General features: G+C 48.0%; 1 protein-coding gene across 1 annotated transcript in view; it reads left to right on the top strand.

The window, feature by feature from the left end:
* The first annotated feature begins 3,274 nt into the window (after positions 1 to 3,274).
* Positions 3,275 to 25,259, top strand: part of LOC148501480 (scavenger receptor cysteine-rich domain-containing protein DMBT1-like) — a 38,221-nt gene continuing 16,236 nt past the window's right edge. Inside the window, exon 1 of the mRNA XM_088450418.1 lies at positions 3,275 to 3,440. Within this exon, the coding sequence (XP_088306544.1) occupies positions 3,275 to 3,440 (166 nt within the window). The remainder of the gene's footprint in view (positions 3,441 to 25,259) is intronic.

Below are 25,259 nucleotides of genomic sequence, written 5' to 3' on the forward strand. Positions count from 1 at the left end.
TCACAGGGCACCTGGGTTATCTGGGTGGTGAGATTCCACCCTGTGCTTCTCAGACTCAGCCACAGTATTTATCCAGGTCAGGAGAGTCCCTATAGAGAAGATGTATCAAATCTTGGAGAGAGATACATTTTATGTTGGCCTGTGACAGCATTTCGATTGCAAACATAAGCATATTTTCGCAATGAGCCTGCGTGCGTAATCGCAGCTGCGATCGCAATAGAGATCCATAATGAATTAGACCCTTAGTCCAAGTACACGGACAGAACAGGGTTGTGACAATAGATCAGTTGGTTGCAGGACATCGCAAATCCTAACACATTCATCACACCTCATGACTTTTTCAAAGGTAATAGTGCTTTTTGTGGTACTGTCCTTTTAACCGCAATTTTAATTGTCTTTAATTATATGTTACCAATTGGCGGCATTCAGGAGATAATTAGCCGCAAGATTTCGTCTCTGAGAGGTTTTGCCTCGGTTTGAGATCCAGGGCCGGCGGGGGAAATGAACGCATGTTCGGTTCTCTCCCCAGATCTCTAAATTCGGGTGGGTTCGGATCTCTGAGACCCGAACCCGCTCATCTCTATATATAATGTTGCACAATATAATATATTTAGAGTAGTATATATGATAGTAGTCAAAGCACATGAAAACATGGTATAGATATATAGTTTGATCTACAATAAAGAGATTTCTCAAAAATTATTTAAAGAGCCAGGAACAAATGTTAAAGTCCAATAAAGTAGATAATCTTTAGGCAAAACAGTATTATAGCCGAGAATCTCATGCCATAATGACTTTTAAAAAGAAGGGAATAATATATATCCGAGACGCAGGAATGGCAAATATATAGGAGAAGAAACAAACAAGGGAGAAAAAAGGAGAGAGAAGAGGGAAGGTGTACCAGTCTGATATATGAAAGCACATGCAATATGTATGGGCTATGGACATTACACTGAAGCTTTGAACAATTTAAAATAAATCCACATGGACTAAACTAACTATACACAAATTTAGATAAATTCGAGATCTATCGTCTCATTTAGACCTTGTGGGCTCAAAGTACGCATTTTCATGTCCATGCAGCTTCCTGTCTGCATAAATGCCTGAATCTATCACCCCCCCTAGACATGATAGGGATCTGTTCTACTGTACACCAACCACCTTAAGTCCACTAGGATCATTCCCATGTGCTTCTATCAATTGTCTAGGGACACTATGGTTAGTACATTTCTTTATAATGTTTCTTCTATGTCCTATAAATCTCTGTTTCAATGGCTGTATTGTACGACCAATATAGAGAAAGATACAAGGGCATGTTAATAGGTGAACCACATACTGGGAGTTGCAATTGATGAGCATATTGATATCAAAATTCCTCTGGACAACAGATAGAATTTTATTCATGATATAAAAGCAAGTGATACATTTGTTATGACCGCACTTGAAATAGCCAACTACTGTACCTTAGAACACATCAGGTTGGGTAACCAATGTTTCAATACTTTATACACGCATTTTTGTCAGGGTGCAACTTGCACCTGTCACAAGCCGCCACACTGATAATATTGTGCAAAGCGAACGTCGAATCAGTGTTTGTTGATACTCCGCCTACATCCTGTTTGTCATTCTGGGACTGATATGGATTGGCTCCTGCATCCATATGCTGTGAACGCTGCTCCAGTGCCGGTGATAGCGTTCACATGTTTCCAGTTCTAGGGTGGTCTTCTGTATCTAGTTGAGTTCCCAGTATCCAGTCACCCTTATTGTTCCTGCTGTTTGTGTCATCTATGCGGCACGGTACGCATTTATACTACCTGCCGCTCGTGTCATCTTGGTGGCATGGTCTGCACTCCTGCTCTTTGCCGTTTGTGCCATCCAGGAGGCATTGACCGTGCTCAGTGTCCAGAGTACACAACCCAGCAGCCAGTGGCTTGTGTCAACCCAGCGGCACAGGTCGCACACCAGGGTATGCTATCGTGTGTACTGCCGGTAGTGTCATCACGGCGGCACTAAGTGCACCTCAGTGTCCTGTGTACGCAATCTTGTGTACTGCCGGTAGTGTCTTTCCGGCGGCACTAAGTGCACCTCAGCGTCCAATGGGCCTGATTCAGAGACGGACTCTCTGAAAGAGCGCTCGATCTGAATCAGGGTGTTTTTTTTTTATTTTTTGGTGCGGCCTCTGGGCCACTCGCATAGCTGTGACCAGCCACAGCTATTGCGAGCGGCCAGGTGATGGTCGTGATGGGCTCGACCATCGCGACTGTCGGGGCTTGCGACGAGACCCTAGCAGTAGGGACTTGTTCCCGCAAGCCCCAGTGAGCTTCTAGCTTTTAATAGAGCCGGAAGCTCACCACTGACATCACGTGATGTCAGTGGGGCCGCCCCCAAATGGCAGGCTTTCCATCGGGAACGCCTCCATTTGGCCAGCAACCTCCCCTGCCTACCTCCAAAACAGTGCGAGCTGTCGATCAAAATCGACAGCCGCCCCCTTGTGGTGCGATACCCGGAGTGACGGAGTGCCCGTCGCTAGCCGGGTCTCATGCATGCGCACGTTGGAGCCGGCTCTGGCATGTGCATGCGCAGTGGCCAAACATCGACCCGCTCGCGATCGCATAGCGCTTGCGAGCGGGTCTGCATCAGGCCCTATGTACGCAACCTTGTGTACTGCTGCTAGTATCATCCCGGCGGCACTAAGCGCACCTCAGCGTCCTGTGTACACAATCTTGTGTACTGTTGCTAGTGTCATCCCGGTGGCACCAAGCGCATCTCAGCGTCATCTTGCCAAGTCTTCCAGCCCTCAAGGCTGCTGCTCAGCCCAGAGGCTTCTACCGGCCCAGAGGCCGCACCTCATCTTACTGGCCCTCAGGCCACAGCCAGCCCAGGGCTGCTACTGGCCCAAAGGCCGCACCTCTTCTTATTGTCCCTCAGGCCAAAGCCAGCCAGGGCTGCTACCGGTCCAAAGGCCGCATCAAGCCAAAGTTTTCCAGCCTTCAAGGCTGCTACTCAGCCCAGAGGCTGCTACCGGCCGAGAGGCCGCACCTCATCTTACTGGCCCACTGGCCACATTCAGCCAAGTCACTTCCAGCCCTCAAAGCTGCTGCATGGCCCATGGGCCACATCACATTTTACAGGCTCACAAGCTTCTGTCACTCAAAACCTTATCAGCTGTTAAAGCTGCTACACGGCCGCATCTATCTGTTGTGGGACTATACCCCTTGACTAAACCTCCAGTTCCTAACATTATCACCGGCCATAAAAGATTGAGGTTTTGGTCATGGAACCTGGACAGAATCCTACACAAATTCTGGCGGCACAGATTCAGGTGCTCACTCCAAAAGTGCAGGAACTTTCCATCAAGTTTGAGGAGACTCGGACTGCACCCTCCCGTTCCTCTGCCCTTGAGCCCAAGCTGAATATGCCTGACCATTTTACGGGGAGTCGTAAGGATCCTTTAGTCCTGGTGAAGTGAATAAAGAAGTTGATCTGCAAGTCCAACAAAATTAGCGGAATCACTTCATTACATGTCCTCCTTCAGTTTCTCTAGCTGCTTTTCCAAGCTGGCAGTGTCTGAACTCACGTCATTAGTATTTTGATTAATTATGTTTTCATTAATTAATGAAATAAATAATAATTTGTATAATTATAGTAATAAAAATAATGTTATAATCATTAAATTAATTAATTTTAACTGTGCCTGAACAAGCAACACACTGCCTCAAGGAGCCCCTAGTATAAGCCGGGTGGCACCCTAATAATGACGTTATATTTTTTAACATGCAAGTTTTAAATTAAACATTTTTAAAAGTGCCTGAACACATAACAAACTGTAACGCTCCTAGTAAAAGGGTGGCACCCTAATAGCAATAATGATGTTCTAATTTTTTTATATATAAAAAAGTGACCTAGTAGGTTTTTAAGTAACACACAGTGCTCCAATACACTTTTTTTGTGCCTCACAGTGCTGCTAATCTTTTTTTTTTTTTTATTAGAAAAAACAGTGCCCAGTATGCTTTCATTTAGTGACAAACAAACAAAACAGTGCTGCAGTCCACTCCTATGGCATTTATTTTTGTTCCTCACAAAGTGCTTCAGCCAGCCCACAGTACACAGTATCTCTGCTTTAATAGTGCTCCTCCCAATCATTTATTTTTTTACACATCAAACCTAGCGATATTGCTAGCAGTCAGTGCATTGTTAATGAATGATGTAACAGTGATTGTTCCGTCGTTCATTAATGTTGTCCAGTGTGGACGCACAATTACTGTTCACAGGCATTAATTCCAATGTCGGAATGAATGCCCGTTGCTCCAGTATGTACACAGCCTTAAAGTCAGATGAATATGAAATTTCAGTAGAGAGAAGAAGGGGCAAACACCGGATTAGAAGGGGGGGCTTTCTAGTATTTATATATATATATATATATATATATACATATATATATATTAGGGGTGTGCACCGGCCACTTTTCATGTTTTGTGTTTTGGTTTTGGATCTGGATCTTTCTTCGTGTTTTGGATCTGGATTGGTTTTGCCAAAACCACCCTTCCGTGTTTTGGGTTCTGGATTTTGTGTTTTGGATCTGTATTTTTTTTTTAAAAGCATAAAAACAGCTAAAATCACAGAATTTGTAGGTTTTTCTGCTCTTATGCTATTATTAAGCTCAATAACCTTAATTTCCACTAATTTCCAGTCTATTCTGAACACCTCACACCTCACAATAGTGTTTTTATGTCCAAAAGGTTGCACCGAGGTAGCTGGATGACTATGCTAAGCGACACGAGTGGGCGGCACAAACACGTGACCCATCTAGGCGTGAAACTGCAGTGGCAGACAGGATGGCAGTTTGAAAAACTAGGCCCCAAACTGTACATAATGCAAAGAAAAAAAAGAGGTGCAAGATGGAAGTGTCCTTGGGCCCTCCCACCCACCCTTATGTTGTATAAACAGGACATGCACACTTTAACAAACCAATCATTTCAGCGTCTGCCACACAACTGTGGCTGAAATGATTGGTTTGTTTGGGCCCCCACAAAACAAGCTGGCAATTAATGTGTCCCTGCACAAACTGGCTCTACGGAGGCAAGATGTCATCCTCATCCTCCTCATCCACCGATCCTCACCCTCTTCAGTGTGTACATCCTCATCCTCACAAAGTATTAACTCGTCCCCACTTGAATCCACCACCACAGGTCCCTCTGTACCTTCTGGAGGCTGGTCTCCCTGGAAGAGCTGATAATTCAATTTGATGAACATCATCTTCTCCACATTCTGTGGAAGCAACCTCCTACGCCTTTCACTGACAAGGTTCCCGGCTGCACTAAACACTCTTTCGGAGTACACACTGGAGGGGGGGCAACTCAGGTAAAATAGAGCCAGTTTGTACAGGGGCCTCCAAATTGCCTCTTTTTCCTGCCAGTACAGGTATGGACTGTCTGACATGCCTACTTGGATGCTGTCACCGATGTAATCCTCCACCATTCTGTCAATGGTGACAGTATCATATGCAGTGACAGTAGACATGTCAGAAATTGTTGCCAGGTCCTTCAGTCCGGACCAGATGTCCAAACTTGGTCCTGCCTGCCCTGCATCACCGCCAGCGGGTTGGTTAGGATACCTAAGTTTTTTCCTGGCAGCCCCAGTTGCGGGAGAAAATGAAGAAGGAGCCGTTGACATGTCACGTTCCGCTTCAGCTGACAGTGTGTTCACCAGCAGGTCTTTGCACCTCTGCAGGCTTGTGTCGGCCGGAAAGAGAGACACCACATAGGCTTTAAACCTAGGATCGAGCACGGTGGCCAAAATGTAGTGGTCTGATTTCAACAGATTGACCACCCTGGAATCCTGGCAAAGTGAATGAAGGGCTTCATCCACAAGTCCCACATGCCGAGCGGAATCGCTCCGTCTTAGCTCCTCCTTCACTTTCTCCAGCTGCTTCTGCAAAAGCCTGATGAGGGGAATGACCTGACTCAAGCTGGCAGTGTCTGAACTGACTTCACGTGTGGCAAGTTCGAAGGGCTGGAGAACCTTGCACAACACGGAAATCATTCTCCACTGCGCTTGAGTCAGGTGCATACCCCCTCCTTTGCCTATGTCATAGGTGGATGTATAGGCTTGTATGGCCTTTTGCTGCTCCTCCATCCTCTGAAGCATATAGAGGGTTGAGTTCCACCGCGTCACAACCTCTTGCTTCAGGTGATGGCAGGGCAGGTTCAAAAGTGTTTGCTGGCGCTCCAGTCTTCGGCACACAGTCGCTGAATGGCGAAAGTGGCCAGAAATTTTTCGGGCCACCCAAAGCGTCTCCTGCACGCCCCTGTCGCTTTTAAGAAAATTCTGCACCACCAAGTTTATTGTGTGAGCAAAACATGGGACGTGCTGGAATTTGCCCAGATGTAATGCCCGCACAATATTGGTGGCGTTGTCAGATATCACAAATCCCCAGGAGAGTCTAAGTGGGGTAAGCCACTGGGCGATGATTTCCCTCAGTTTCTCTAAGAGGTTGTCGGCGGTGTGCCTCTTACTGAAACCGGTGATACACAGCGTAGCCTGCCTTGTAACGAGCTGGCGTTTCTGAGATGCTGCTACTGGTGACGCTGCTGCTGTTGCTGCGTAAGGTGATACATCTACCCAGTGGGCTGTCACAGTCATATAGTCCTTAGTCTGCCCTGTTCCACTTGTCCACATGTCCGTGGTTAAGTGGACATTGTGTACAACGGCATTTTTCAGGACACTGAGGACACTTTTTCTGACGTTTCTGTACAGTCTCGGTATCGCCTGCCTAGTGAAGTGGAATCTAGACGGGATTTGGAACCGGGGACACACTACCTCCATCAATTGTCTAAATCCCACTGCACTAATGGCGGATACCGGACGCACGTCTAACACCAACATAGCAGTCAAGGCCTCAGTTATACGTTTTGCTTCAAGATGACTGCTGTCGTACTTCATCCTCCTCGCTAAGTTGGAGCGTCAATTGTTTAGTAAAAGTAGTGGTGTTCCTACTTCCTCTCTGGGATGATGAACGACTCCCAGCAGCAGCAACAGCAGCAGCAGTAGGCGTAGCAATGCAGGATCCTCCGGAGGAATCCCGGATAGGAGAGTCAGTCATGCCAGTGACATGACCTGCAGGACTACTTCCGATCTTGACTAAGGAGGAAATTGACGAGGAGGGAGTTGACGGTGTGGTTTGCAGGCGCTTGGATACAACAGGACAACGGGATTTAGGTGTCCCTGGACTGCTTATGGTCTTAGCCAAAGTTTCTGAACTTGACAGTAACTTTTTATGAACGCGCTGCAGGTGCCGTATAAGGGAGGATGTTCCTAGGTGGTTGACGTCCCTACCCCTACTTATTTCACCTTTACATATGGTACATATGGCAAGACAGTTGTTGTCCGGATTTGGATAGAAATATTGCCAGACCAAAGAGGTGGAATGTTTGGTCTTCTGCCCAGGCATGACCGTGATGGGCTTTTTCATCCCACGGACAACTGTCTCCCCCGGAGCCTGATTTAAACAAACCACATCACCATCAGAATCCTCCTCGCCAACTTCCTCCTCAGCGCCAGCTACACCAGTATCCTCATCCTGTTGTACTTCAACAGTGACATCTTCAATTTGCATATCAGCAAGTGGACTGTGGGTGCTCCTTTCAGCACTTGCAGGGGGCGTGCAAATGGTGGAAATAGCCACCTCTTCCCGTCCAGTGCTGGGAAGGTCAGGCATCGCAACCACCACCACACTTGGACTCTCCTTGGGGATTTGTGATATCTTCTTAGAAAGCACAGTTCTTCGCTATGCTTTTGCCAGCTTAACTCTTTTGATTTTTTTAGTGGGAGCAGGGCTTCCATCGTCATGTGAAGCTGAACCACTAGTCATGAACATACTAGGGATCGACCTTAGCCGTTCCTTGCCACTCCGTGTCGTAAATGGCATATTGACAAGTTTACGTTTCTCTTCAGCTGATTTAAATGTTTTTTTCAAGGTAATTTTCCTGAACTTTGTCATTTGGGATTGTATGTGCCCTCTACTATGACATTGGGCATCGGCCTTGGCAGACGACGTTGATGGCATGTTATCGTCTATGTCATGACTAGTGGCAGCAGCTTCAGCACTAGGAGGAAGTGGTTCTTGATCTTTCTCTATTTTATTTTTATCGGAGAAAGTTTTGTCCTCCATTTATGTTATATCGATTTGATATATACGTGCGGCTAAACACAGAAAATATTTTTTTATTTTTGCTGGAGAGTAGTGCACTTTGTGGGTTACACCAGCCTTTAAGAAATGAGCCAGCCGGCTCTTTACTTATGGGACACAGGCGCACGCTTGGCGCTGCTCCTTTGTTGATGCACGTGCGGCTACTGTGCACACAATTCACAACACAGAAAATATTTTTTTTTTTGGTTTGGACTGGAGTGTACTTTGGGGGTTACAGCACCCTTTAACGGTCAAGCCAGCCGGCCCTTTACTTATGACACAGGCGCACGCTTGGCACTACTTTGTTGATGCACGTGCGGCTACTGCGCACACAATTCACAAACACAGAAAATAATTTTTTTTTTGGTTTGGACTGGAGTGTACTTTGGGGGTTACAGCACCCTTTAACGGTCAAGCCAGCCGGCCCTTTACTTATGACACAGGCGCACGCTTGGCACTACTTTGTTGATGCACGTGCGGCTACTGCGCACACAATTCACAAACACAGAAAATAATTTTTTTTTTGGTTTGGACTGGAGTGTACTTTCGGGGGTTACAGCACCCTTTAACGGTCAAGCCAGCCGGCCCTTTACTTATGACACAGGCGCACGCTTGGCACTACTTTGTTGATGCACGTGCGGCTACTGCGCACACAATTCACAAACAGAGAAAATAATTTTTTTTTTGGTTTGGACTGGAGTGTACTTTCGGGGGTTACAGCACCCTTTAACGGTCAAGCCAGCCGGCCCTTTACTTATGACACAGGCGCACGCTTGGCACTACTTTGTTGATGCACATGCGGCTACTGTGCACACAATTCACAAACACAGAAAATAATTTTTTTTTTGGTTTGGACTGGAGTGTACTTTCGGGGGTTACAGCACCCTTTAACGGTCAAGCCAGCCGGCCCTTTACTTATGACACAGGCGCACGTTTGGCACTACTTTGTTGATGCACGTGCGGCTACTGCGCACACAATTCACAAACACAGAAAATATATTATTTTTTTAGCACTTGGGGGGAGCACCCCTGATGGACAGAGCACCCCCTGGACTACACTACAGCACCCATTTAGGACTGGGACACTGCACAGGACTTTGGAGTGGACACAGCCCCTATGGAGAACTGACTGCACAACACAGTCCAGCCAGCCCCTATGGACTTTGAAGTAGTGGACAGCCCCTATTAACAACAGCAGCACAGCACAACACAGCCAGCCCCTATGGACTTTGAAGTAGTGGACAACAGCAGCACTACACTACACTACACTACACAGCCCTAACTCCCACCCTCCCTCTTCACTGTCCACAGCCGAGTGAGAAAATGGCGCCGACGCGGGTACCTTATATAGGATCCAAAACCTGCGAGACTCGGAAGGCGGGATGATGACGTTTTGCCTCGATTTCAGATCCGTGTCAGGCGGGAAAAGTCGAGCCTGACTCGGATCGGACTCAGATCGGGGGGGCTCGGGGGGGTTCGGATTTCAGAAATCCGAACCCGCTCACCCCTAGTATAAATTTGGGTTAGCTGCTGGATGACATGATACTTTTAAGTACTTGCAGGGGTGCCATGGGTTGGTGGTCCAGAAGCCAATCAAATTATTTGTGATCAATATTACAGGAAAAACCGAAGCTGGTAGCTGTCAATCATGAAATATGTGAACAAACAGAGCGCAACCCTGTCCACCACCTCATAACTGAACCTAAGGGTGACATATAAGCACATTTTACTTTATGATATAAATTCTTGATAAATTTCTCAATGGGTGGTGTAAAAAAATGCTGGTACTCTAGGGCGCCGTGATTCAAGAAAGTTTGGGAATCACTGCTTTTCAGTGTCCCTGGAATAATTCAAATATTGTTATTCATTCAATGGATGAAGGGGAAGGGCTTCTGTATCATGGATATGATTACATTAGATTAGCAGATAACTTTCTGACATAAAGTTTTATTGAAAAAAATAATAATAATTGCCAGTATCTTTCATTTGAAATTGATAAATAGTTGGATACAGGAGGTAATTGTTAATTTTCTTACGTAAAACTGTAATTACAAAATATATGTCTGCTTCCAAAGTCCATAACACTGTACCTCAGTCAATCTTCCTGGAAAACCGAAAATATCTACCCCTGGTGCATTATGGCAACCTTTAGCCTAGTACGCTCAGTTTCTTTTCTGCAGGTATATCTTTAGTTGTAAGCTTATGATGATGATAAAGATGGATATACAGCGCCTCTCTTAAACCTAAGAACTGGCTAGCTTTGAAGCCTGATGTCTACCATTATACTAGTTGTGTTAATGACTTTTGTCCTTATGAGAGGAAATGTGAGTATCGTGCCACTGACTGGTGTTATCTGTACGATCGGGCAATGCTTGCCATGTGAAAGTCAGTTTCTTGTGTAAATTATGTCACAATCTCACAAGAAAAGAAAATGCTGATCACTGAGCAGGACGTGGTAACTTTGTCTACTGAGCCACAGCTGCTGCTGTTCATTTAGGCTGAGATCAGTCCAGACTGACTGTAAGCATTCTGAACTTCCCCAAATGTCTGCCCTCCTCCTGACCACAGCCAAAGCCCTGCTATCAGGAGTTACCAAGAATAGCACCTATCATTCCTTTGAGGGGTATGATCACACACAATGACCAGGACAAATCTTATGCTATGTAGATATTTTATGATCTGTAGGGACGTGCTTTATTACCAACATAATTATTAGTATTGCCAGTCCTACCTACAATTCTATTTACTGTACATGTAATAATTATCTGACACGCATTACTCAATCAGCATTTATGCAGCATGCTATATAAGCGATACATGTACTAATAACAATGATGACAAATGTGGTATTGGTGTAATGCATTAATAAGATTTAATATCTTTTTATGGGCGTGGCACCTTATGTACTATTATAACATATATATACGAAAACACAAAAGAATAGGGGTACAATATGAAGACACTTTGTTCTGTTACATTTGATTTAAATATCCTTCATTATTAGAAATATTAAAATGAGTATAGAATTCTTCAATCGAAACATAACAGTATATAATTACAAAATACATTAGATCTAATGATTTTTAATGATTTATTTTGTTTTAGATTTTTTTATACTGTGCATGCATCTATGTCACACTGCACGTGTGTAGCCGTATGCTGCATACACATGACAGCATAAGTGGCTGTAATCTCATCAACGAGGGGGAGGACTGGAAAAGAGAGCCACGCTCGCGGCTCCGCCTCCCCTCCTGGACGTTCCGACTCAGTGCTGACAGCAGCAGCCTGGCTGTGGCTTCTGAGGCCCCACCCCCAAACAGCAGGCCCTGCCCCCTTCCACATCCCACGACCCCCGTATTCCCCCAAACAGGGGAAAGCCAGAATAGATTATGGGAAGTTAGGAGCCTAGGGTCTCCTTCTCACATGCTTGTCTCTCCTCTGCCTCTACAACTGCCAGCTCTCCTCTCCTGGTCCCAGTGGCCGGGCTTAGTGTGAACAGAAGGTGTCTGCCATACACAGAGGTACCCCAACCCTTCCTCCTATACAGTCTTTCCTGCCATCCTCTTTACCATTCCTGCCTTTGCACCTCCCCATATCTGTACCTCTGCTCACTCCTTTTATGTTGCTGTGCTCTTTATCATCTTTCCTCTACCCCTTCCCCATATATGTGCATCTGCTACCTCCCAATATTTGTGCCTTGCTCAGACTACCCAAATCACTTATTCTGACCACTCCCTATCTGTACATTTGCCCCTTCCCCATATTTGTGCCTCTGCTCTTCCTTATCTGTGCCTCCCCCCCCCCTCTTCTTATCTGTGTCTCTGCTCCCTTCCCCGCGGCTCGCTAGCAACTTTTAACCTGGGGGCAGGCACAAGTAAGTGGACCAGTTTTTCCACCAGCGCATTGTAGTAGGGAAAGACACATGATAATAGCCTCTGTAGGTGTGGCTTGTCTAATGTGGGCGTGCTTTAAATAGCCAATGAAATATCTGAAAAATTGTTATGTCAAAGAGCTATTAACAAATACAGCGACCAGCCCCATCCCAAACCAGAAACCATTCTAGTGACCCCTACAAAATGCTCACAGTACTCTAGTGACGGATATACAATGCAGGGACCATTCTACTTATCAATATACAATACAGGGACTATTCCTCAGTGACCGCCAGATCAGGGAGCATTGCAGTGATGTGCAATATAATGCAGAGAGGTTTGCAGTGACTGTCAGATCAGGGAGCAGTGCAGTGATGTGCCATATAATGCAGAGAGGTTTGCAGTGACTGTCAGATCAGGGAGCAGTGCAGTGATGTGCCATATAATGCAGAGAGGTTCGCAGTGACCACCAGATCAGGGAGCATTGCAGTGATGTGCCATATGATGATGAGAGGTTTGCAGTGACTGTCAGATCAAGGAGCAGTGCAGTGATGTGCCATATAATGCAGAGAGGTTCGCAGTGACTGTCAGATCAGGGAGCAGTGCAGTGATGTGCCATATAATGCAGAGAGGTTCGCAGTAACCGTCAGATCAGGGAGCGTCGCAGTGATGTGCCATATAATGCAGAGAGGTTCACAGTGACCATCAGATCAGGGAGCGTCGCAGTGATGTGCCATATAATGCAGGGAGGTTTGCAGTAGCCGCTAAATCAGAGAGCGTCACAGTGATGTGCCATATGATGAGAGGTTCGCAGTTACCGACAGATCAGGAAGCGTTACAGTGATGTGCCATATAATGCAGAGAGGTTCACAGTGACCGTCAGATCAGGAAGCGTGCAGTGATGTGCCATATAATGCAGAGAGGTTCGCAGTGACCATCAGATCAGGAAGCATGCAGTGATGTGCCATATAATGCAGAGAGGTTCGCAGTGACCGTCAGATCAGGAAGCGCGCAGTGATGTGCCATATAATGCAGAGAGGTTTGCAGTAGCTGCTAAATCAGGGAGCATCGCAGTGGCTGTCAGATAATGCAGAGCATCCCAGTAATCGCCAGATAATGCAGAGGCCAACAGAGACCCACGTATAACACAGATATATTATAAATATCACCTAACACAAAATAATAATACCCCCCCATAAACACACATTATTACAGCAACCCCAGTACAGACACTATTAAAACACCCCCTCCCCCACAAAAAAATGGAAAAAACACCTCTCCCCATTGCATAAGTATGCCACCCCCCACCCCCCACAAATTTAATTTAAACATTTCATATCTCCACTGACACTTACCTGTCTGGAAGGATCTGTCTGGTCCCTGCGGAGCTCCAGGTACAGGAAGAAATAAAAAAGACAAGATAGATTTGATTTGAGAAGGGGCGGAGACTCAGGTGAGGGGGCGGGGTCTTGGGCAGGGACAGGAGGAGGTGGATTAAAATAGACAGGGTAGAAGAGGGGGGTCTACTGGTGAGGGGCGGAGCATTAACCGGGGACAGGAAACAGTTTAGAACAGTAAGAGAGGGTAGAGGAGGGGCAGGGTCGGGGTCTTGCCCAGGACACTGACAGGAGTAGATTCAGTAGCAGGGGTGGTCTCGTCTCAGACAGGAAGCAGGTAGTGTACCAGTGCACACTGCACAGCCCCTGCTGCGGAGCGGACTCGGAAGGAGTGCTCAGTGTGCAGCTACAAGCTGCATGGATGTGACAGAGCCGGGTAACAGGCAGAGAATGCTGCCCAGCTGCTCTGATGGTCCTATTGTTGGAGCAACTGCAGAGCACTTTCTGCCTGTCACCCGGCCGTCAGTCCTGCATGTACAGTGACACCGGCCCTCACTGAAGGAAAAGTGTATCGGCCCGGGGGGCATATGGCACCCTGCCCCCGGGCCCAGCCCGCCCCTGCCCCTTCCTATCTATGCTCTTGTCCCCTTTTCCCCTGTGTGCCTCTTCGCATTTGTGCTTCTGCCCCTTCACCCAATGGCTGCTGGCTGCCGATTAGAAGAGACATGACTGACGGAGGACCAACTACGTTCAACACCACATGATTGCACCTAAGGATGCCAGGTAAGCACAATTTCAGTTATTAAGCCGTGTATATGTGTGATATTTATTTGTGTGCGCATATGTGTATATGCGTATGTGATGGACATACAGTATGTGCCTCTGTGATGTGTATGTGTGGTGTATGATGGTGTGTATGTGTGATGTGGTGTATGTATGATGTGGTGTTTGTATTTGTATGTCTTGTGTGTATGACATGTGTCTGTAATGTGTGATGTAGGGATACGGTCAGAATCACAGCGTCGGCATCCCAAAGTAGCAGAGTTAGGGGGAGGATTAAGGGTTATGGTTAGGTACTAGGGTGGGGTTAGGGTTAGGCACTAAGGGGTGATGGTTAGGTTTAGGGTGCGGGGAGGGGGAGGTTAAGTTTAGGCAGGGCCAGACTGGGACTAAAAATAGGCCCTGGCATTTGAAGCACACAGGCCCACCTCGCGTCAGGATCTGGCTCCTGGTATAGACTCCTCCCCTTACTATTCCTGGCCCCTCCCACTTCAGTCTATGCACTTACAAATATAATTAATATTAGAAAATAGAAGTATACATCATTCTCTGTATTATGGTGCGTACACACGATACGATTAAAATGCACGATATGAACGATAACTATATCGATCTTATTGCTATCGTTCATGCATTTTTTGGTGCCTCCAACCCACCAACCCACCAATGAGCGGACACATATGGACGATAAAGATATCGTTCATCGACCATGCATGCAAGCCAACCTGGCAGATATCGACCAGGTTGCTATAGGGACCCGCGGCCGTCATTGGTGGTGTGCTGGATGATCGAAATAGATCATCCAGCACACCCGGGAGATCGTTCAACGATATTATTATCGTTGACGATCGTCCCGTGTGTGTATGCACCATTAATCTCACTCTGTATGGAATTCAAAATGTGGTATAGTCAGACATTGGTATTTGATTTGGTTCTGTTAGGTAGAGCTAGTACTGCATTGGTGTAGGTCACACACACAGAAAAGGGAAGGTATTTTCCCAATAACCAAGCCCTGGCTTAGCAGCTGTAGAGGATTAGATTGTGTGCACTGTGAACCAAAGCAGAGCCATTACTACACATATTGGTGTCCTGTGTAGTGTTCACTGTAGGATTTTGTTAGGGCATTAGTTATCAGTGAGGATGGCACACCAACGTGTGCCTCTCTGTGAGGGGTATTGTCTCATGGCATGCCCCCCTCCCCCCCCCCTTTACATCATTCATACAAGGGAAAAGGAGACACATGATGTTTAAATTAATATAAACATGAGCCATTAACAACCAAACCACAGCATAATGTGGGCCCAGTGTGACCTCTAAAGATACACAAGGGGAACACATGAAATAAACACATTTGGATGGAAAATAATAATATACAGAGTTGATCTCGCATTTACTACTTTATTACCTGCTCAGCGACATGTGGGAAGGAGCCGCACTCACACTCCTCCTCACCCGGGCCGCAGACATGACAGTCACACCTGCACTCTTGTGAGGTGGTCTGCAGAGTGTGACACTAAGCCCGGATTCACACAGTGACAGCAGGCCTGATGCCAGAGCATGTGGTGACATCACTGCCCACCTACCCCACCAAACAGGCCTAGGCTACACATCAGGGCCCCTGATTCAAAGTATAGCACACAGCAGGGCCCCCAATTCATAGTATGACATACAGTAACACCCCTTATAACACATTATAACACATTATTCCACACAGTAGTAATGCCCCTTATAAGACATTATGCCACACACAATAATGCCCCTTATTAGACATTATGCCACACGGTAATGCCACTTATAAGACATGCCACACACAATAATGCCCCTTATTAGACATTATGCCACACGGTAATGCCACTTATAAGACATGCCACACACAATAATGCCCCTTATTAGACATTATGCCACACGGTAATGCCACTTATAAGACATGCCACACAGAGTAATGCCCCTTATTAGACATTATGCCACACGGTAATGCCACTTATAAGCACATATAAAAAACATCAAAAGGTTAACATCACACAATACTAAATATGTATGAATGAATTATAAGCCGCAATAATGTGACAAGTGACCTTAATGATAATGAAGTCAGCATGGGAAATTGTCCTAATAAGCTAGAGTCCAAAAACTGTGTCCTCCGTAAAGGAGGTCGCTTAACTGTGGAAGGATGCAGGGCCTGATTCTGACCCGCTCGCAAGCGCTGGACGCTCGCAAGCGGGTCGATGGTGCCGAAGTGCGCATGCGCAAGATGGAGAGAGCTCCAACGTGCGCATGCGCGAGACCTGGCGAGCGATGGGGAATCCGTCGCTCCGGGTCTCGCTACAAAGGGGGCGTGCTGTCGGCTGGTGAGTGACAGCATGCCCCCTTTGGTGGGTGTGCCGGGGGCGTGGCTGCCAGACGGAGGCGTTCCCATGGGAACGCCTACCATCTGAGTCCGGCCCCACTGACATCAGTAGTGATGTCAGTGGGAGTGCTTTTGGCTCTGATAGAGCAAAAACCACTCCTGGGCTTGCGGCAGCGAGACCCTACCGCAGGGTCTCGTCGCAAGCCCGATGGTCACGATGGTCTTGACCATCGCGACCATCATCATGGACGCTCGCTATAGCTGTGGGTGGTAACCCACAGCTATGCGAGCGTCAATGAGGCCGCTCCAAAATGAGGTAGGAGGGCCCTGATTCAGAGCGAGCGCTCTGGTCAGAGCATCCGGCTCTGAATCAGGCCCGCAATCCCAAATGATGATAAAGCTGGTAAATAGCAATAGGGTATGTGGTCACAACAATGTACCACTTATTGGGTAGAATAACTCAGCTCCGCTATAATATAAAGTTAGGTACATACTTTGTATTTGCATTGGTGATACAGATAATATATATATTGGACTGTGCCCCTAGCCAGCAATCATTCCTCTTTCCCTTTGTTAATTACTGGAAAAATTTGTGGAAGCGGCATCACGTGGGCAGCACAAATCAACTGTAGGCGGAGCCAACACCAAAGTGTCCCTATCCAGATGTAACTCAAATCACCCCACCTGCTTCCAAATAACAATCTTACCCCTCTGACCATCCCACCTGCTACCACATACCACAACACACCACTCTGACAACCCCCCCATGCCACTCTGACCAGCCAATGTGCCTGCACAAGCTAAAACACATGCCAGTCCAACCTCAAATACACCTCTATCTGCAGTTATGTCATGTTTTTGGATGTTGACAGTCAAAATGTTGACAATGCAATTTTATCCTAACACTAACCTTCATCTAGAATACACCTTAACGCTCACCCTAATTGCACCGTAAACCTAATTGAAGCCTAACCCTAACTGCAGACCCTAGCAGCAGCCTAATCCTAAACCTACCCTAACTACAGCCTAACCCTAAATACAGCTAATCCTAACCCTACCCTTACTATATCCTAATCCTAAACCTACCCTAACTACAGCCTAACCCTAAATACAGCTAATCCTAACCCTACCCTTACTGTATCCTAATCCTAACCCTACCCTAACTACAGTCTAACCTTAATTGCAGCCTAATCCTAACCTAACTACAATCTAACCCTAACTGCAACCTAGTGCCAGGCACAAACTTAATATGCTCCATGAGCGATATCATTAAGTATTTTACCCTGCACTGCCCGGCTCAATGTCATTAACGATATCGTTCAGTGACGTCACCGACTATATCTCCGAACTTGCAGGAGCTGATTGTCCTTCAAGTTCGGCCAATGAACGATATGATGGGAGCGTGCATCGTCAACGATTTCTTGCATACACACTGATCAATTTGAACGCATATGAACAATAATTATACCGTTCAAAAAAATCATCTAGTGTGTACGCGGCTTAATTCTAACCCTACCCTAACTGTAGCCTAACCGTACCCTAACTACAGGATAACCCTAACCACAGCTAAATCCTGAACCCACTCAACTACAGGCTAACCCTAACTGCAGGCCAAACTTAACAGCAGCCTAATCCTAACCCTACTCTAACTATAGTCTAACCCTAACCGAATCCCCATTACAGCCTAACAGTGATCGCGCTGAGCGAAAAAATTTGTGGGTCCCAGGGACCCCTTACTTTGAAAAATTGGGGTCCTATTCATCTTTTTCTGGGTTCCATCATATATTATGGTACAATGCTAGGGGCAGGTAGCAGTTAGGGTAGAGGAGGTTGAGGGCAAGCAGTAGTTAGGGTCAAGCTGCATATAAAGACATGGAGAAGTGGGGGTAGGGGGGCTAAGGGCAAGCAGGGAGGGGATAAGTGCAGACAGTAGTTGCGACAGTGCTGTTGGGCAAGGATGAAACTAGGGGCAGACAGTGCTAGGGGTAAGGTTAGAATTCTGCTGGGGTAGCATTGGAGCAAGGAGGGGGTTAGGGGCAGGCAGTACTAAGGGCAGTGCTGTGGGGGTAGGTAGATAGAGGCTAGGGTAGTACTGGGGGGCAAGGATGTGGTTCGAGGCAGGGAGTACTGGGGGTAGGTAGGGGGTAAGGGTAGATAGTAGCTGGGGCAAGCAGGTGCTTAGGGACAGGCAGTACTTGGGGTAAGGAGGAGGAAAGAGTAGATAGTTGCTGGGGCAAAAAGGGGCTTAAGCACAGACAGTACTATTGGCAGTGCTATATTAATACTGCTGACTGAGCCTCCCAGTATATACCATGCCCAGTTAATAACTTCATTGAGGCCTGCAGGCACAGAGAACACACATTACTGCAAGGGAGACACTCCTACATATTCCTACCTTACGGGCTCACAGCCTACATACAGACTAACTGTCTCCCCGGGCACAGATGGCGGCCAGGGGAGTATATGCAGGCATCACACTGGCTCGCTGCCCGTACACAGAGCCGCATTGCTCACATTTGCAGTGGAGGAGGGTGGCTGCGCCTGGGGTCAGTGCGCTCTGAAGACGATGCAGAGGCACCGTTGTAGACTGATCTTGGCTGGAAGAGCACTCAGCAGATCGACATGTGGTGCTGCTGCTCCTGGGCAGTTGGTGGCTGAGAGAGAGAGCGGAAGGAAGACCCTGCAGGCTGCGATTGACTGAAGAATCAAATGCAGTGACTGGCTGGGGAACCAGGTGGCAAGCGATTGGCTGGGGTGCTGGAGGTGCTGCTGCTGCTCCTGGGCTGTGGGCGGAGCCTGTTGGCCACAAGACGGGGTGGTCGGTCGGCGTCTGGTGATTGATTGAGGACTAGAGGGGTGGTGACTAGAGGAGGAGACGCCACGGCTGGCTATTGGATGAGAAGGCGTCGGTGGCGGTGATTGGCAGCTGCGGCGCTGCACACAGGCAGTGCATCCCACAGGACTCAGGCAGTTTTTACAATCAAGTCCCCGACAGCCTGTAGCGCGTAAAAACGCGCTATAGCGCGTATTTTGCAAACCCTGGCCTAATCCTAACCCTACCCTAACTATAGCCTAACCCTAACTGGTCTGCAGTTAATCCTAACCCTACCCTAACTACAGCCTAAACCTAACCACAGCCTATTCCTAACCTAACTACAGTCTAACCCTAACTGCAGTCTAATGCTGGGCACAAACTTAATATGCTCCATGAGCTATATTGTTAAGTAATTTCCCCTTCACTGCCGGGCTCAATGTCGTTAACAACATTGAGCATACACATTGAATGATATCGTTAATGATATCGTTCAGTGATGTCACCGGCTATATCCACGAACTTGCAGGAGCTGACGATATCGTCAGATTGTCCTGCAAGTTCGGCCGATGAAAGATACGATGGGAGCGCGCATCATCGATGTCTTGCATACACACTGGACGATATGAACGATAACTATATCGTTAAAAAAAATAGTCTAGTGTGTCCCCGGCTTATTTCTATTTCTAAACCTACCCTAACTGTAGCCTAATCCTACCCTAACTACAGGAAAACCATAATTGCAGCCTAACCCTAACCTCAGCCATATCCTAAATGCATATGTTGACATTCTGGCTGTCAACATTCACAATGACGACAATATGTCAATATTGACATCCTGAATGTCGACATTATGGTGTTGACATCCTAAATGTTCACATGATGATTATATAACCTCCAGTACACTTAATTTCTAATATAAAGGGCCTCAACGAATGTCATCAACGAGTGACATTCTTGTTATCACTCGTTACTAATCTTAACTGATGCTTTAACCAATCAGCTCTTGTAATTTTTCAAAAACATGAGTTAGGAGCGGATTGGTTGGGGTACACAATTTAAGATTAGTAACGAGTGATAACAAGAATATCACTCGTTGATAAATATGGCCCATAGTTACTACATATAATCAATAAATTATAAGTGTAACATATACAGTAAATGACTTACCTTTAAGGTGGAGGAACAGGTTTCAGTGGTACTGTAGCTCCCACCCAGGACGAGGCTGTGTCAGTACCTGTAAGGTCAGAATGACTCTTGGCTCTGCTATAAGGGGAGAGAGCACAGAAGAGAGGGTCTGTATGGGGAAGGGGGGATCAGGGGTGTTTCACGTGGGGGAGTGAGTTGGGAGTTTGGCGCTCTAGGAGGAGAGAGAAGAGAGGGGAACTTGTGTGGAATAGGGAGGGCAGGGATTCTGCGGAAGGGGAGGATTTGGAGTTGTGAGGGGAGAGTAAGCAGGAGAGGGTAACGTGTGTGGGGAGGGGAGGCATGGGTGCCACAGATAGGAGGAGTTTATAGCTGTGAGGAAACAAAGCAGAAGAGAGGAACCTGTGTGGGGGAAGGAGAGGGGTGCAGAGGATACGGGAGGGGTTGGATCTGTGAGGGGAGATAGAACGAAATATAGGAACCTGTGTGGGGGAAGGTGGGGGAGGGGGGTGCCGCAGATGGGGTATTTTTAATCTGTGGGGGGGAGAAAGCAGAAGAGGGTAGCTTGTGTGCGGGAGGGGAGGCAGGTTGGATGTGTGAGGAGAGAGAGATCAGAGCTGTGAGGGAAGAAAGAGCTGAAGAGGACCTTTGTGGGGGAAGAGGGTCAGGGGTGCCACGGATGGGGAAGAAGAGAAGTTGTGTGGAGGAAGGGGGGGAGGGGTTGCCGCATATGATCTGTGAGGAGAGAGAGATCTGAAGAGGAGAACCTGTGTGGGGGAAGGGGGGGTACCACGGATGGGGGAGGAGTTGGATCTATGAGGGGAGAGAGAGCTGAAGAGGATAACCTGTGTGATGGAAGGGGTTATTGTGGGGGATACCGCAGATGGAGGAGGGGTTGGATCTATGAGGGGAGAGAGAGCTGAAGTGGATAACCTGTGTGGGGGAAGGGCGGTCGGGGGGTACCGCGGATGGGGGAGGGGTTGGATCTGTGAGGGAGAGCTGAAGAGGAGAACCTGTGTGGGGGAAGGGGGGGTCGGGGGGTGCCACGGATGGGGGAGGGGTTGGATCTGTGAGGGGAGAGCTGAAGAGGAGAACCTGTGTGGGGGAAGGGGGGGGGTCGGGAGGTGCCGCAGATGGGGGAGGGGTTGGATCTGTGAGGGGACTGAGGAGAGAGAACTCAAGAGGATAACCTGTGTGGGGGGAGGGGTCAGGAGGTGCCGCAAATGGAGGAGGGGTCATAAGGGGAGATAGAGCAAAGCTACGGGCCTCTACCAGGATGGGATGTAGAGTAGCTGGCGCATGCAAGAGGAAGGAACACTATTAGGAGCCCTGCGGTAGATATGAGGAGGAGAGGACCTTTGCTATGCGGCTTACCTGGTTTCAAATGGTGACCGGCGCAGAGTGCGGGGTGAGTACAGCGCTGTCTGGTGATGCGTTGTACGGAGCGGCGGGGACCCGGTGACTGGCAGCCCATGTGACAGGAGGTGGACTAAGGGGGCGGAGACCATCGGGCTGGCTGGAAGGTGTGCCGGAGCCCTGAGGCAGCGCGCAGTGCAGACTGCTTAAAGAACAGTTCCAGTGACATCACAGAAGGGGTGTGGTTTATTTCTCTGCTTCTTGAGTCCTCTGCTACAGGAAACAGCTGCTGCTCGGCTGGACCGGCCCATGTGACCATCGGCCCTTCTGGCATTTGCCAGAACAGCCGGATGGCCAGTCCGGCCCTGGGTTTAGGCATCGGGGAGGGAGGGTTAGAGTTAGGGTAGGGAGAGGGGGAAGATTGAGGACCTCATTCAGAGTCGGTTGTTGCGGCCGCTCGGTCATATGGTAAAAGGGGCCGGATATGCAAATGAAGCGATCACAAGTTGCGGTCCTAAGATGAGTTCATTTGCTGAACGACCGAGGGTAAGAAGCGGTCGTAAGACTAAAGCACGCCCCCTTCTCATTCACAACACACGTCATCTCCTGGGATATAAGGATTAATCGGGAATCATCGGAGCTGGTCGTAGAGCTTAAGGTTGACCCTCTCTTAAGCACTACGATCAAGTCAGTGTACAAACCTCCCATGTCACGTGTGCCATGACACTACTTTGTTAATTATGCATTCCCATTAAATGCCGTTCGCATAATTAGGCACGCCTGCATTCGGATCTCCACTCCCCCGTTTTCAAGCACCTTCCCCTGTTACCACCCACAAACGGTTCAATCTGTCACTCAAACTAACGACCTGGCTGTGTTCAAGGAGAGAGAAATTTCTGATCATAACAGCTAGTTTGCGCACGCGCATTGCAAACTTTACGCATGCGCAGTTTAGTGAACATCGGTTGTGTACGACCGTGCGGCCGCAACGACCGACTCTGAATGAGGTCCTGAGTCCCCTGCTCATGGGCTGGTGTTGTGTGCTTGGCCCCCAGGCTAAAATTCACCAGCCAGCCTCTGCAGGCGTGTCACTGAAGTGGTTGCAAACTTGGCTCCCCTATTTGAATTTTGGACTGCACTGCAGCCCCACCTCTGGAGCCACCACTGGATGCAACCATTGGTCACACCATCTAAACATGCACTGGGCCCATGCTAGATGCAGATTGTCCATCAGTGTATGGCCTCCGATTGTCAGCAAAATTATGCGTCCAAGTTTGCAACCACTTCAGTGATACGCCTTCGACACTCCCATAACACGCCCATAAGACGGGTCCATCTCCTGTGTCCGCCTCAGTGGACTCTGGCCCTGATTCAGACCTGCTCGCAGAGGCAGCTCGCAGATCTGAAGGGTGTTTTTTCTTTTTCAGTCCTGCCTCCTGGCCGCTCGCTAAGCTGTGGGTGACCACCCGCAGCTTTAACGAGTGGCCAGGTGATGATCGCGACCATCGCGCCTTGCGACGAGCAGTGGTGAAACTAGGGTATTTGGAGCCCAGGGCAAATTTTAAAAAAGAGCCCCCCCCCGAATAATGGGCATGGTCACAAGGGGTGTGGCAACATGACACACCCCTTTCTTGTCACTGGGAATACTTAGTTCCATATTCACCTTAATACAGTGCCCCTTATACAGCCCCCCCTATGCAGTGCCCCTAGTAGTGGTCCCCCTTATGCAGGCCCCCAGTAGTACCCCCAGTATACAATGCCCCCCATAGTGGTCCCTCTTATGCAGGCCCCCTGTAGTGCCTCTTATGCAGGCCCCCAGTAGTGGTCCCCCTTATGCAGACCCCGATTAGTGCCCCTTATACTGGCCCCCAGTAGTGATCCCCCATATGCAGTGTCCCTTACACAGTTCCCCCTGTAGTAGTCCCCCTTATGCAGCCCGCCATTACTTCACCTGATACAGTGCGTGATCCCCCATATGCAGCCCCCCAGTAGTGATCCCCCATATGCAGTGCCCTTTATACAGTGCCCCAAGGAGTGATCCCCCTTATGCAGTTCCCCAGTAGTGCCCCTTATGCAGGCCCCCAGTAGTTATCCCCCCACGCAGTGCCCCCTGTAGTGGTTCTCCTTCAGTGCCCCCTGTAGTGGTTCTCCCTTTTCAGTGCCCCCTGTAGTGGTCCCCCCTGTGCAGTGCCCCCAGTAGTAAGCCCCTTATATAGTGCCCCAGTAGGAGTCCCCCCTGTGCAGTGCCCCCAGTAGTAAGCCCCTTATATAGTGCCCCAGTGGGAGTCCCCCCTGTGCAATGCCCCTGTAGTAAGCCCCTTATATAGTGCCCTAGTAGTAGTCCTCCTTGATGCAGTGCCCCCAGTAGTAGCCCCCCCCAATAGTGGTCCCCCCCAATGCAATGCACCCAGTAGTAGTACCCCCCTATACAGTGCCCTTTATATAGTGCCCCCAGTAGGAGTCCCCCTTGATGCAGTGCCCCCTGTAGTAGTCCCCAGTAGGGGTCCCCCCCAATGCAGTGATCCCAGTAGTATCCCCCCAGTAATAGTCCCCAGTAGTGGTCCCCCCAATGCAGTGCCCCCCAGTAGTATCCCCCCCTTGTGGTAGGGTCTCGTCTTCCGCAAGCCCCAGTGAGCTTCCCGGCTCTAATAGAGCCGGAAGCTGACCACTGCCATCACTCGTGATATCAGTGGGGCCATCCCCAAATGGCAGGCGTTCCTTCGGGAACACCTCCGTTTGGCCAGCCACCCCCCCCAACCCACCTACCAAATGGGGCGAGCTGTTGATCAATATCGACAGCCGCCCCTTTTGGATGTGAGCGCCAGGGCTCTCGCAAGCCGCTAAGCGCTCGCGAGTGGGTCTGAATCAGGCCCTCTGGGCGCACGTGCAGTGTGACATAGATGCATGCGCAGTATAAAAAAATGTAAAACAAAATAAATATTTAAAAATCATTAAATCTAATTTATTTTGTAATTATACTGTTATGTTTCAATTGAAGAATTCTATACTCATTTTAATATTTGTAATAATGAAGGATATTTAAGTCAAATGTAACACAGAACAAAGTGTCTCTTCATATTGTACCCCTTTTCTTTTGTGTTTCCGTATATATACATGTTATAATAGTACATAAGGTGCAACGCCCATATTCTCCGTTTATGACAATTGAAAGGGGGCCCAAACCACAGGCTATAGATTCTCCCTAATAAATACCCAATTTAAAGGATATGAAATTATTATTGCATTATAGGCAGCCCTCTTTACTCCATCATCTATCACTATCAACAAACATTTGTTACAACCTTATATATGGTGCACTGATGGATCTCTGCATCTGCACAACTCTGAATAGTCTGGAATCCCACTTACACACCCACAACACACTTATGGTGCGTACACACTGGGCGATTAAAGAGGACGA

This window comes from Taudactylus pleione, unplaced genomic scaffold (assembly GCF_031769625.1).
Source record: "Taudactylus pleione unplaced genomic scaffold, aTauple2 ptg000518l, whole genome shotgun sequence".
NCBI lineage: Eukaryota > Metazoa > Chordata > Amphibia > Anura > Myobatrachidae > Taudactylus > Taudactylus pleione.